The sequence below is a fragment of the Syngnathus typhle genome, linkage group LG4, assembly GCF_033458585.1.
Source record: "Syngnathus typhle isolate RoL2023-S1 ecotype Sweden linkage group LG4, RoL_Styp_1.0, whole genome shotgun sequence".
Taxonomy (NCBI): Eukaryota; Metazoa; Chordata; class Actinopteri; order Syngnathiformes; family Syngnathidae; genus Syngnathus; species Syngnathus typhle.
The window spans coordinates 14,849,409-14,863,319 of NC_083741.1; the positions used below are offsets into that span (position 1 = coordinate 14,849,409).

General features: G+C 40.4%; 2 protein-coding genes across 8 annotated transcripts in view; one reads left to right on the forward strand and one right to left on the reverse strand.

Moving 5' to 3' along the window:
• The window catches only part of tcf12 (transcription factor 12), a 47,689-nt gene extending 44,486 nt beyond the window's left edge, over window positions 1-3,203 (reverse strand). For both annotated transcript variants that reach the window (XM_061276349.1, XM_061276354.1), the window contains exons 1-3: window positions 3,023-3,203; window positions 308-396; window positions 38-110 (exon numbers count right to left, since the gene is read on the reverse strand). In XM_061276349.1, the coding sequence (XP_061132333.1) occupies window positions 38-110; window positions 308-379 (145 nt within the window). In that variant the 5' untranslated portion in view covers window positions 380-396; window positions 3,023-3,203. The remainder of the gene's footprint in view (window positions 1-37; window positions 111-307; window positions 397-3,022) is intronic.
• Window positions 3,204-6,153: 2,950 nt separating this feature from the next.
• On the forward strand, window positions 6,154-13,846 carry znf280d (zinc finger protein 280D). Of its 6 annotated transcripts, none has more exons than XM_061276152.1 (19): window positions 6,154-6,311; window positions 7,357-7,484; window positions 7,703-7,953; window positions 8,047-8,143; window positions 8,732-8,956; window positions 9,041-9,109; window positions 9,266-9,372; window positions 9,448-9,635; window positions 10,217-10,374; window positions 10,451-10,551; window positions 10,619-10,765; window positions 11,063-11,197; window positions 11,280-11,644; window positions 11,730-11,798; window positions 12,087-12,202; window positions 12,280-12,301; window positions 12,392-12,545; window positions 13,014-13,103; window positions 13,215-13,846. In XM_061276152.1, the coding sequence occupies exons 2-19, from the start codon at window positions 7,364-7,366 to the stop codon at window positions 13,449-13,451; spliced, it is 2,652 nt and encodes an 883-aa protein (XP_061132136.1). In that variant the 5' UTR covers window positions 6,154-6,311; window positions 7,357-7,363; the 3' UTR covers window positions 13,452-13,846. The 6 variants fall into 6 exon arrangements, with proteins under 6 accessions (XP_061132136.1, XP_061132141.1, XP_061132139.1 ...); XM_061276155.1 differs by having other exon boundaries at window positions 6,163-6,311; window positions 7,333-7,484; XM_061276156.1 differs by having other exon boundaries at window positions 6,300-6,438; window positions 7,333-7,484.
• The last annotated feature ends 65 nt before the right edge of the window (window positions 13,847-13,911 follow it).

Here is a 13,911-nt window from a genome sequence, read left to right on the forward strand (position 1 = left end):
TCTAAGACATTTATTGCACAACACCGGTGGGTCCTACCTGATGCACTAAACTGGCTGCTTCCAAGTGTCGTTGGCCTGTTCTTCCCTCCGTTGACGGGTGGAGAGAACATCTGTGAAAATGAATACGGACGAAATGAAACAGAAATCAAAACGTATCCCAAACCTTCCAAGCGCTGCGGTTCACGAGCCGGCTCGAAATCAGGGATCACAATCGTCAATGCGCGTTGATGAAAGAGCAAAGCTTCAAGTGCTACCTAACACCTCTGAGAGACCCGAACGGAAAAAAACACTGGAAAGTGTCTCCTACCGCACTAAAATCCAGGAGGTCGCTCAATTCCTTGTCTGTTCCGAGAGCGGGAATCCGCTGCTGAGGATTCATCCTGGCGAGCTTAAGACCTGCAGGGAACACAGACAAACACGTTCCCGTCAGGTCACATCACTGTGGGATCGTTTTGTAAACCCACACATACTATTCTTTTTCCGTCGTATGTTCCATGTGGATTTTGGCATCCTATTAATAATTTGTCGACACCAAATTGTGAACAACTGATTTTTTCTAAATGTATTATTAGCCTATCTGAAATTAATGAATGAATAATAAATTATTCATCAACGTTTTGGAGAAGAAGAAAAAAAAAACGGTAACTTTAAAAGGCCTGGTGAGTGACGTTTGTGATGGCTCCTTGATAGCTAACACAACCAATGTTCAGGTTAGAAAAGCATTATCCGAGAGGTCTTATCCAAATAAGGACATATTTGGGTTATTATTAGGGGTGTAAATCGCGGGTTTTGTCACGATACGATATAATATCGATATAAAGAACTACGATACGATATTTGCCGATATCTTAAAGCCTGCTGCGATTCATTCACGATATATCGCAATATAGTGCTCTACGATCGATTTTTTTTTTTTTTTTAGTAAAAAATATATAACAATATCCTGATTTATAACAATTCATACGCGAAATCAACAAGGCACTGCAAACTCTTTATTTAGGAAATTACAAGAGTATTGTAGTATACAAATTGCTTACTTTAACACTGAACTTTGATGTCGTGTTTTTTCTTTAAATGTGCGACGAGATTTGTGCTCCCTGAATATTTGATCACCGCATGGCAGGATTTACAAACTGCACGTGTCTTGGCCGTTGAGCCATCTTTTCTTTGGAATCCAAAGTGCTTCCAAACGAATGACTTGAAGCCTAAAGGGGAGCAAATTTCCTCGTCTTTTTGGACACTAGCCATAGCACCAGCCCAGGAGCCGCGGACTAGTTGTCCCCTCCCCTTTCACGCGCGTGCTCTGCTCACAACACAACAACGCCGGAAAGAGGAAGCAAGCAACAATGAACTGGATTTCAAAATAAAGTCGCGTCTCATGTCCGAGGTCAAACACGGCGATATAAATCGATGTTTACCTTTAGCATCGATACCAATAAATCGTAGAGCATTATATCGATTAATCGATGTGTATCGATGTATCGTTACACCCCTAGTTATTATGCTTGTTTACATGGCCTTTCAAAACCCAAATACTGCCAATCGTCGGGTTTTGAAAGGGTTATTGACTGAATGCTAATATAGTCTCTGTCACTTGGAGCCAGCTGCAACTCATGTATGACTGTGCCTATTACATTTTTATTAAATAATAATAGTAAATTTATGAATATTGTGTTACAAACTTTGGATATTTCCGGTCATTTAGAGATGCTTTCCTTCCGGCTCATGCTAACGTAGCACAAACATATTCCTCCATTGAGTTGTTCGTGCATGCAGAGTAACATTTGTTGATGGAGAAATGAGCCCTCCAAAGCTTTGAGACAGAGATTTTGCCTCAAAAAGTTTTTGTTATTCAATTATTCAAGTTGAATAACTTGAATAATTGTTGCAGACCTAAACTATTATACAAGCTGTAGACTACATTTTGCCACAAAACTAAACAAAACGAAAAAAATCGAAACTTTTTTGGGTGCGTTTCAGATCATTAGGAGTGGGCGAGTTTTTCTGGGAAAGGGATCGAAAAAAAGATCAGCAAAAAGATTCATCTGCATATTCGTGAATATGCAAAATCGACTGTGCATTACTTTGATTATACTGCTATGAGCTTCCTCCATGACCGTTCAAAGATCAACAGGTACATGCTTTTGCAATAATGTGAGCAAATGTGGTCAGAAAAGACGCTCGGGATTGTTTCAAACACCCTCTTTAACATTGTTATCACTGTACAATAAGAAAAAATACACCAATATACGGCATGTTCAGTTTGACTTGAATCACCTCAAATCCATTTTCATGGGCATGGCTCACATTTGATATGGAGTGTGAACAAACTTTGCAGCATCAGAAGAAAATAATTACATTTTTGTGTATATTTAGGGTGACTTTTGGAGTAGTCATCGAATGTCTGGGTAGAGGAATGACATTTAAGGTATTTTAATAGCTGTGTTGCACAGCGCAATATGCATCCTCACCGCGGGGGGTAAAATTGAAGAAGCAAGAATAGTGATGCGTTATAAGTAATATACAGACATTTTATGCACATTCAAATGCATTCTTCGTGTTTATTAAGGGCAAGCCATGCAGCAGCAGCAGCGCGTCCCTTGCATATTCTGATCATCAGACACTGCACGTTGTTACAAACACACACGGACTGTAAGTTTAACACAGAGTTGTGTATTTAAGGCTTTTAAAAAAAGATGGCTATAAGGTTGCAAGTGACATTGCTAAGTTGCTATCGCTAGCCGCAATTACAGTAAGACTTCACAGTTCACAAGGATTTGGAGCGAGCTAGGAGACTGCCAGAGCGCTTTTTTAACATTAAGTAGAGGGAAAAACGCCTCCTGACAGCAAGTGTCATGCCGATTCACGATTGAGCGAATATACATCAAGAGAAATAGACGAGCGACAATGTGAAATCTCAGCAGCAGAGCACAAAACGCAATTACAGACCTCCCTCCTCTCAACTCTCAACTTCTTGCACAGGTCCGAACCCATTTCGCCCGAGTCCCCTCTGTTATCTTACCTTTTTTCCAAGTAAAATCCCGACTAGGGTGATCTGGTGAAGATTCGCTTTCTCGGTGTACGTCTCTGCACGCGTAAAGTGTGTCTTTAAACGGCAATAGCAGTGAGAAATATGCTGTATTTGTACCACTTAAGAGTTTCCCCTTAGGCAGACATTTTTGCTGTGCGAGTGCCTCAGCACCAAGATGACATGGGGTTAGTGTATCCCTCCGCCGTGCACAGCGACACGGTGCTCCCTCACAGCGGGAGATGCTGCTTCTTGAAGCGGGCGAGGACGCGCTTCATCTCGGTTTAATCGCCTCCAACGCCTCGCTTGATCATCCGTGGGTCCTTCAGTCATTTGTCGTTGACCTTCTGCGTCGTCAAACCCCGTGGTGGGGAGTAACGAAGTACAAATACTTATCGTTATTGTATAAACGTGTTTTATGCATCTGTATTTTACTTGACTATTGTCTAACGTTTACACTCGACTCCATACACTTAATAACATACTTTCTCCTTTATACTTTGCCAAAATAGGCTTGTTACCTTTTTACCAACATCCACGGATGACTGCCCACTATGCAAAAAAACAAAGAAATGTGAAATAATCCATGCACAAAATACAGAAACGTGCACTTGTGTAGTTATTCTAAAAAAAATTAAAGTGCAGTATTGTTCAGAATTTCAAAAAGATCAGGATTGCCTATGTATGATATTTTGAATGAACAGAAAACTGTGTCAAGTAATATTTCTTATGGAAAAATGTACTGGTTAGTGGTTGAGATGGACAAATGAATACTATAATATAAGAAAGAAAGAAAGAAAGAAAGAAAGAAAGAAAGAAAGAAAGAAAGAAAGAAAGAAAGAAAGAAAGAAAGAAAGAAAGAAAGAAAGAAAGAAAGAAAGAAAGAAAGAAAGAAAGAAAGAAAGTTTAGACTTGTGTAAAACGTGAACAAAGATGGTCTTTTGGCAAAACTTTTCAACATTTATTGCTTCAGTGCTTCAAGTAGACAAAAACATATAAAAAGCATTTTTGTTTTTTTCTTTTTGCTCCAAATGAGTCTCTGGTTCGTCGCAGGGCACGAACTGTTTGGGACTACTTTTTCTTCCGCGCTGGCGAGGAACTAGACTCGAGGACTGCAGTGAAGTCAGTTTCATGTTTGCTTTGGCTGAAGGCTCCTCATTGGTGCCGATTAGTGCTATTCAGCGGTGGCAAAATATGCCCCATCTGTAGAAGTACACATATTTGTGTAAAAACCATTCTGGGAAAAGAAGACGATCTTTGGTGCCCTGAGATAGGAATTCATTTGTTCTGTGACAAAGCTCGTAACGCAAATGAAATGAACTGGAATGAATTAATGGGTTTAATAAAAGATGTTGTATTTTCCTTCATTTTTTCCTTCATTTGTTTTACCTTACACATAATCTAAAAAAATGTAAACATATTTTGCCACTTTTTTTCGTTTAATTGTGTTGCTAATTAAGGTGTGCTTACATTGGCCACCTGAGGGCAGTATAATACATCCGCGTGGCTCTTCACAGAGGATAAAGAATATGTGCATGTAACTATTGTTATTTCTCCCATTTGTGCTCAAATATCCGTTGCTTAAATTGGTTATAACACTGACATTGATGCTATTTGCAAGCCCTTCCATGCCATTTTACACTGTTAGCATTTAGATGAACCGACTTGTCTAACCCAAAGCTATTGGGATGTTTTAAATACACCCAATGAGCTAAAAACAACCAATGTTTACTTGTGAAGATCAGTTATATATAGAATATTGTGAGGGTTTTTTTTTTCAGTAGGGCTCATGTCTGCTTTATCGTGAGAGTGTGGTTGTCCTTGAATGACCCAAGCCAATAAAACTAGGAAACAGTGCACAAAGGGTGGGTGAGTGATGGATGAGCTCACAGGGACTGCAGTGAATTTGGCTTCCACAAAGAATTTAACAGCATTTGTAGTTCACAAACCATTTTATTGCACCATTTTATGCTGTCCTCATCCCCCAAAAATGCATCAAATGTTTTCAAGACATCAGTATTTAATTCCATATGGTATGTGTTTTTATTTTACAATTGACTTACAACTTTTTTATTTAAAACAGGACACTCTAAATAACTATCGCAATTAGAGTGGATTGACCAAAAGTTATACAAGCTAGAGTTAAATGTTTCCCGGTATAAAATACGCCTTAAAGTAAAATTTGAGTTAACCGTGAATGACAAGGGAGACATCAGGAAATGTCATTCGATTTTGGCCCGTTTCACTTAATCAAATATCAATTACAAAAAGAAACTATGGTAATTTTATCAAACTTGTCTTGTAAAACATGCATTTATTATCCACTACATTTAATAACCACCTTTGACACTGCTTACCTTTCACGCCAACGTTTATAAGCAAAATCCTTGAATACCCCTTACGTCTCCACAAGGTGGCGCACATTCCCCATAAAAATGGAATCCACAGCTACCCAAGAATACGTACAGGTGTTGTGCTTGATTTGGTTCCCCCGTGAGATTTTGTTCCCCCTGCCGCGGGAGCGCGCACGCCTTTTTGGAAAGCAAAAACCGATGTCGTACGGCGTCGTACGGCGTCAGCACTACGTTGTTTTCAATAAAAAACATGAAGAACTCACGTTTGCGTCAGTCAATTTTAATTTTTATAAGGGATTATTCTCATTTGATGTCTTTAAATTCATCCGCGTTTTGCCATTGAAGCGGGGTGCGTTCAAAGACCAGTCGTACAGACGGAATACTCATTCATTCACCAAAAAGCAACAATATAATTACGTGAGCTCTTTGCATAAACCTCGATGCAAAGACATCGGTTTTTGCTTTCCAAAAAGGCGTGCGCGCTCCCGCGGCAGGGGGAACAAAATCTCACGGGGGAACCAAATCAAGCACAACACCGGTATTAATAATTCCAGACTGCCACCTGTTGGACAAATTCAACGCCAACAGTTACATCCGATTGTTTACCATCAACTTTTAATCATTAAACCCCGATGAATGTTAGATTATTTTTTATTATTCAATCTCATGGATCATTAGTGATTTGTGTTGGCACAAATGATTGTGCTCGAGTATTTGCCAAGTACGAGTACATCCTGCTCTTCCCGAGGAACTCGCCATGATTGGTCCAGAGGCGCATCGAGTGTTTCCGCCGCGCTCGGCTCACACACAGGGCACCATTTCCACCGCTGGTAAAAAAAAAAAAAGTAGGCAGGATCTGCAAGCCAACGTCCACATCCAATTACTAAATCGACGCTGGTGATTCCCCATTTGAATTGGCTGGTAGAGAGGTAAGCCGAAAGCTCTCTCGGTGCTCCATGAAAACGTTCTCTGCACGATGCAGTTTATTCCAGCATCCATATATCAGACAATGACAACAAGCTAATGCTAGCTAGAGGTTCTCCTGCGACGAGCACAGTAAGTAAAGAAACAAGCCATGCGGGCTGAATAATTGAATTAATGCACCAAAGTAGTGGAATTGTTGTACCAGAAATTGTTGGGGGGAAAGGCCGTGTAAAAAAAAAAGAAAAGAAAAACACCCTACTAGCAAGTTAGCATTACTTGCTGCAGTAGAACTTGATGCTAACATTTTAAAATGCTTGCTCGTGCACGTGTTTTCTTTAATTCTTGTATTTTAAGATAAATCTGAAAACCAATTCACTCGGGCTATATTGTCAACTATAATAATCCCATGCCGTGTGTTGTCTTTAAATCCCAAATTTGTGTTTACTTTATCATGGTATGTCGTTTATTTTGTGTATGGCAATGTACCACATTTATACCGACATAAATTTCTAATCAAATAAAATGAGTGATCTTTTATTTTATTTTATTGAAACAATTTACTTAAAATGTGTTTAACCCCCCACCCCGCACCCGTCGTCAATTCCGCCGCCATCTTGGACGGAAGCTTTGTGCAAATATATGAACAGATCGTTGAAACATTTTACATGTATCAATAGTCGAAATATTTCACCAAGTTGTTTTTTTGTTCACAGCCCTCTAAATTGCATAGTTTATTGTTTGCGGCTCTATATCAGTGCTTTAGGTTGTGATTTGGGTGGATTAAGATTGTTTTGGCAATGGACGTTTTGCCAATGGACCTTTTTCTAGTGTTTGGAATACAACAGCGCTGACTGGCCATAAAAACAATGATTAAAACTTGAGTTTGTGTTTACATCTAACTATAACTACGCTGCGGCCTGTGACAAAAATGAGTTTGACACACCTGCAAGTCTACAATGCCACTAAAAATGTATTGTGTACGTGTGGGTTGGTGTTTATGTATTAACGGTGCTATACAGATAATAGTTTGCTTTACGGTTTGTATTGTAGGTCCAAAATGTCTGAACTCTTTATGGAGTGTGAGGAAGAGGAGCTGGAGCCCTGGCAGAAAGCAGCTCCTGAGGTGTTGATTCAGGATGCCGACGATGATGACGAGCCCATTTTTGTTGGAGTAGTTTGTATGTACTTTTTTTTTTTTTTTTTTTAAAGAGAATTACCGTTTGCACACATTTTCATGACAGCGATACCATTTTGATGCAGTCCAGCACTTGACTTGTTTGGTCATGTAGAGATTTCCTAATTGATATTGCAATATATTTGTCCTAAGCAATTACTTTGGTTGTTGCACCTAATATCAGATGTCCATATGTGATTCTGTTTTAAACCTGTTTTCCAGCAAAAAAAGAAAAAGTGGTTCAATCTGTCTTTCCACCTCCTCTCAAAATCAATGTGAAGAAGCAAGTGATCAACACTGCGCCATTTCCAGTTCCTGCCCCTGCTACAGTTCCTGCTCCTGCTCGATCTCCTGCGCCAGCCCTCGCCTCCTCTTCTATAATGTTACCTCTGAAAATAGCTGGAAATGCCCTCAGTACTCCTACAGCCAGTTTCACGACACTGACTCCACAGCCCGTTATTGTTAATGATCAGGTATTGTCATTTAAACCATTTTACTTTCTTTTTTTCCTCCTCCATGTGACTTGAGTAAATGATATTCTACATATTGATGTGTTTTAATCCAAGGGCTTCATCGTAACCTCACAGTTAACCGGCAACAAAAACCTCATAGCCACTCTTGGGAATCAGTATCCTCCTGGGACCAAATTTGCCATTGTACCAGGTAACGTTGAGTTTCATGTCATCAGAAATACTAAATGTTCTTGTTAAGTAAAAACTGTGTTCCGGGTTTGGCAGAACACCACAGATAGCAGCCATTGTCTCCACTCTGAGATGCTGTGGGGGTGTCTGTTCAAATATGTTGAAATCACGCCCCGCTCAACTGTCTTGCTAGTTTAGCTTCTTTTTTATGCCTCCACAAAACTACACTTCTAGGTGCACAAATATGACCGTTTATAGACATGGGGCTTTTCCCTACAACAATAACAAGGCACTAACGCTAAAGCGGACATATAAACGTGAAACCCCTGTCCACATGCTGGCTGTCATGTTGGATTTTTTTTTTTTATGTTAAAATTAGTTATCTTAAAATTAGGTGAACTGAAATAGTGAAAAACGCTATAATGCAGCTTAAAAATTGTGTTACTGTTACTTTTTCAATCTTTATTCAACAATTACATTCAAATAGGCACCAAGCAACAGATCTCTGAATTCACTTTGTAGTGCATTTAATATTAAAAAAGGAGATGGTGTGAATCTTTTGTTATGGTTTTGGAGGCACCTTTCAAAGTTTGTATGTTCTGTATTCCAGCCACCCAGCCGCAGCAGCTTATCCAGCGGGTCACCCCGGTAACTACTGCGATACCCGGCGTTGTCCACCGGCCTCACGTGCAGCAGATCCGAAACAACGTGGTGACGTTGGCTAACGTGCAGAACCCCACTGTTTATACGGCCAAACCCCACCTGCTACAAGTCAGCCAGGCCACCACTCTGCAGACCATTACCTTGCCTGTCCAAGCGAACAGCTTAAGCAAAGGTGCACTCTTAAAAGGCGTCGTGCATATTTGAGAACACGTGACTCAGTCTGGTTTTTCTTGTCCTGTTTTTGGGCGCCTCACAGAGACAATGAGACGGGTGTTGCCAGCTCAGCAAATTGAAACGGTTGCAAAAAAAATCAAATTAGATGTCGGTAAGTAGTAAGTTTTATAACTTTCATTGCCAGCTAAAATTAACCTTTGTCATATTGTGTATTTTGCAATAAAGGTTTGCATAATCCTGACGACTAACGGAAATATATTGTGGAAATGCTTACTCGAGTTATTCCTATGCTTTGGTGTACCGTTAGGCCAAGCAAACGTGAACAAACCAGTGGCAAATGGTGACATAAAGAAAAAATGCCCCAATTGTAAAGAAGAATTTCTTCAGCAGGAGGCATTGAATCATCATATGACTGTATGTATGTGTATTTTGTTAGCTAGTTTCATTTTGTTGCCTTGTGGATTTTCATGTCTAAATCTCTTGTTTCAGAGTTGCCAGTCTAAAGTGGAAGTTAGCGCTCCGCTAGCCGACAACGTTATCACGCATAAACGCATCATGCTGGTGTCCGAATTCTACTACGGCAGATTTGAGGGGGATCCTCTCAACGAATCTGTGCAGAAGAGCAGTATCACTTTTAAGTGTCAAAGCTGCTTCAAAGTTCTCAAGAGCAACATCAGGTATGTTCATAATCAACATGAAATCTTGAGACTTGCGTTGATTCTAAGCAAAATGTTTCCGCACCTCACTCCGTGCTTTGTTTTCTTGAATGGATTGTCGATGAGGATTAAAAACATGTAGCAGTTTAAAATACAAAATGACGAGGAGGCTCTTAACCCCCATGAGCCGAAAGCTGAAAAATGAGCAGCGAATGAATCATTCCGTTGATTAATTGCGTTGGAAATGCTTTTAAAAGGGTCTCTGTAAGCAGCTTTTAATGGAGACGCACATGTATACCCCACTTGCCCTCTCGCTGCAGCAGTCAAAGGTCACCCACACGAGATTTCAGTAGGGGAGCTGAAGTAGCAGAAAGCACAGTCTGAACAATGGACCTCACTTCATCGGGCACTCGTGGCACATAGCTGCGGATGCCTCCATTGCCACTGCATCATTAGGCAGAACAACAAATAATTGTTTAATCAGATTTATTCAACCATTTCCGCAAGAGCCATTTTGAGATTCTACCACCCTCTATAGACTTTATTCTGACCCAACTTCTTCCCAGATTCAAGTGATTAGTGTGTCTATCCATCTGTTCCAGGTTCATGAACCACATGAAGCACCACCTCGAGCTGGAGAAGCAGAACAACGAGTCATGGGAGAGCCACACAACTTGCCAGCATTGCTACCGTCAGTACATGACTCCATTCCAGCTGCAGTGCCACATCGAGAGCGCGCACAGCCCCATCGAGTCCTCCAGTACGTTACCTTGAGGCCTCCAGCTCTGCCGCATCAGCTCGTGTGTCCCTTTTTACTATTATGTTCTTCTTTTTAGCAAATTGCAAGATATGTGAGCTGGCGTTCGAGTCAGAGCAAGTGCTCTTGGAGCACATGAAAGACAACCACAAGCCCGGGGAGATGCCCTACGTCTGCCAGGTCTGCTGCCTCAAAACATGTTGCAAATCTCACTGCAGATTAAGTCACGGCTTTCTCTTCCGTACAGGTGTGCAATTACAGGTCCTCCTTTTTTTCGGACTTGGAGACACATTTCCGAAGTGTCCACGTGAACACAAAAGACCTGCTGTGTCCTTTTTGTCTCAGGATTCTGAGAAATAGCCAGAGTTACATGCATCACTTCATGAAACATCAGGTAAGAGGCTGCCTTCCAATGATTCTTTCAAATAAAGCAACAGAGTATTTCAGAATGTGACCTACGACAATAGTTGAGGGCTGTGTATCCCATCCTTCATTGAACTATGGTGCACATTTTACATTTCAAAAGTAATTTGTTTACATTCTGACATTGGTGATGTTCTGATTACATTTATTTGCACCAGAGACTCGAGTCACTTTGTTTGCTGTTCAAAATACGACAGTAATTTAACAAAACGTTTTGGAAGAAAGTTGAGCAACAATGATCGACGGTTTACAATGTTTTGTGTTTCAGAAAAAAGGCATCCATCGCTGTGGAAAATGTCGACTGAATTTCCTCACCCACAAAGACCGAATGGAGCACAGGACTCAAGTCCACAAGACTTTTAGAAAGCCTTCAGTTCTGGAGGGCCTGCCCGCTGGCACAAAGGTGTGACCGCCGTAGCCGCCCGCCCGCCCACTCTGGGAAAGTGTCCCCTTTACATTCATTTTCTCTTGTTATACTTCCGCAGGTGACTATTCGAGCTTCCCTGAGTGGCAAAATGGTCGCCATGGCAAATTCAGCGGATCGATCCTCTTTTATTTTATCGTCCGAAACGTTAAGCAGCAGTCCAAAAACCAAACCTCATGTCGGTTTGGTCAAGACCAAACGAATCACTTACGAAGCTGGAAAAATCAGGACAATTCAGAAGAGAAAAGAGAATGCCACTATCAATTGCTCATTTCCAAATTTCAGTACAAATGGAAGTTGCCACACCTGCATCGAGTGCAACAACAAAATCGACGACTTCTCTTCCCACTTCCTGTTGTCGTCTGATTGTGGCGCGTGCAATTACCGGACAAGTTGCAAAGTTGCCATTGGAAATCACATGATAAGGTTACTTTTCTTACCATTGTTTTAAACCGTCCATCTCAGTGTGTGTGGGGGTTAATAAGTGTTGTCTTTTTTGCCCTTTGTTCAGATTTCATAGCACAATCAACAAGAGCAGGTTTTCCAAAGTTGATCAAAGGAAACACTCATCTGCCGTAAAGTAAGTTTGCTAATTTGAGTTGACACTAATTTGAGTTGGTTTCCTATGGACTCAGTGGATGTTTATAGTCAGCTGGATTCCAACCAAATAATAGCGGCAAAGTCAGTGCTCTGCTCGACATGTTCTACCGGTGATTTCAAAAATAAATGTAAAAGGCTAGAAAAAAATTTGTTTTGCAACACTGTCCTAAAACAAAATAGCCTGAGAAGAGTCAAAATGCTCTAACACGGTTGGCAATGAATGATTTAATGTTGTTTCACATCTGATGCATTGACACTTTTCCTTTAGATTAACGCTGGTGTGTCTCAACTGCGACATCCTGGTGGATGCATCAGGCGGTGATGTGATGAGCAAGCATTTAAATGACAGACCAAATCATGTATGCAAAGTCATTGAGGAGAAAGGTGAGTTTTTCAGATTGGGACGTCACCTTTTGTGTTGTTGCGCTTCTCTTAAAAGTCTTCTATTTTTAATCCAACAGTCGTCCAAGGCGAAGCTGGAGTGTGAGTAGGAAACACGACAGTTCAAATTCAGTATTTGTGCCATGATGAAAATAGGTCTAAATATTTGCTATTTGGGCTTTTTGACTCAAGCCAGGACTACAGTGATACCGTCCGACTGAAAAGGAAGGAGCTACTCACCAAGCTGAAGGAAACTCGACCAGGGGGGAATATTATCTGCCTGAGACAGGACAAACTGTTAATCCAAAACCAAAGCAACACAGAAGCGTCAGATGACTCTTCGAAGGTATCTACGGATATTTACTATAAAACTAATCACAACAAAAATATTTACACGCATTGCATATTTAAGTACAAGTCATCCTTCATTTAAAAATACATCATCGCCAGTACTAATGCTCATGTCAATGAAAAATCCTATTGACATGCTAACCATACATTAGCATCAATTTGGCAGCAATATTCCTTCAAATAACAAATATTAAAGACATAGACAGTATATCAACGCTCAAAGGCAATTTTTCTTCTGAAGCTGTAAAAAAAAAAAAAAAAAAAAGGACCTCAATCACAACATTTTTCTTCTACCCCTCATATTGTATGCTCTTCGGGTTGGCAGACGATGCATCAAAATTTGTCTTAGGTGCTCACAACATATTTTGCTCCCAAACTTCTTTTGTGTGCTTGTAATTGTCGCACAAATGAATTGGTGAGGAGGTTTTATTCAACGTCAGATTACCATTTTTTTTGCCTTCAGGTATTGGTCGCTGAAATCGGCAGCCTTCACAACTATTCTATACCTGGAAATAAGGCTGGTGTCATTACTGGAACGTCACTAAAAATAATTGTTAGTTGCAGCCTTACTCACCTCATTTGTAGCCTCCACACTCAAGACAACATGGTCATTGTTTTATTGATAGTGACACTAAATGATGGATGTTTTGGGTTTTTTCCACAGCCAATCCCCGTTTTGAAATCCTCACAGACAGAAACAACCTCAGAACCTGTACAAATCAAGAAGATAGAACACTTACCTAACACGAGTGTCGAACAACTTCAATCTTTGCCCGTGTCGCCAGCAGTTGCTGAAGATTCTGTCAGCGGAAACGTGACACAGTTTGTCTCTTCAACTGCTGAAGATTCTCCGAGCGAAAACGTCATGGAGAACTGTTTCCCTGATTCGATCCCTGATTGAGCAACAAACGGCGGAACGAACAATGCCAATCACTATGAACGTTTTTCATATTTCTAAAACCTTTCAGGTGCTGCCCATAGAAAATTATTTCAGTCTTTGTCATCTATTTAAACATAAATCACTCAAAACGTCCAGCCATGTATGATAGGAAATGAAAATGGATGCGGTTAACCTCTTATGGGTACATTTGGAAATATCATTAGTTCTCGTTCTTAAGCTGCACGATGATCCATCCGGCGCACCGTTTTGTGTACAGAACAGCTATATTAAATATGTAAATATCTTTACTACAATACTTTGGATGTCATGTACCATGATGGGCCATTTGTTTTATTTTGATTGCATTTGACCTGAAAAACATAAAAAATAAATGTCTTTAAAATAGGCCACAAGAACGCACTATACTATTGAAGCCAAAACATTCATGACCCCACATTAAGGCCTATATTGCGTGACGAAT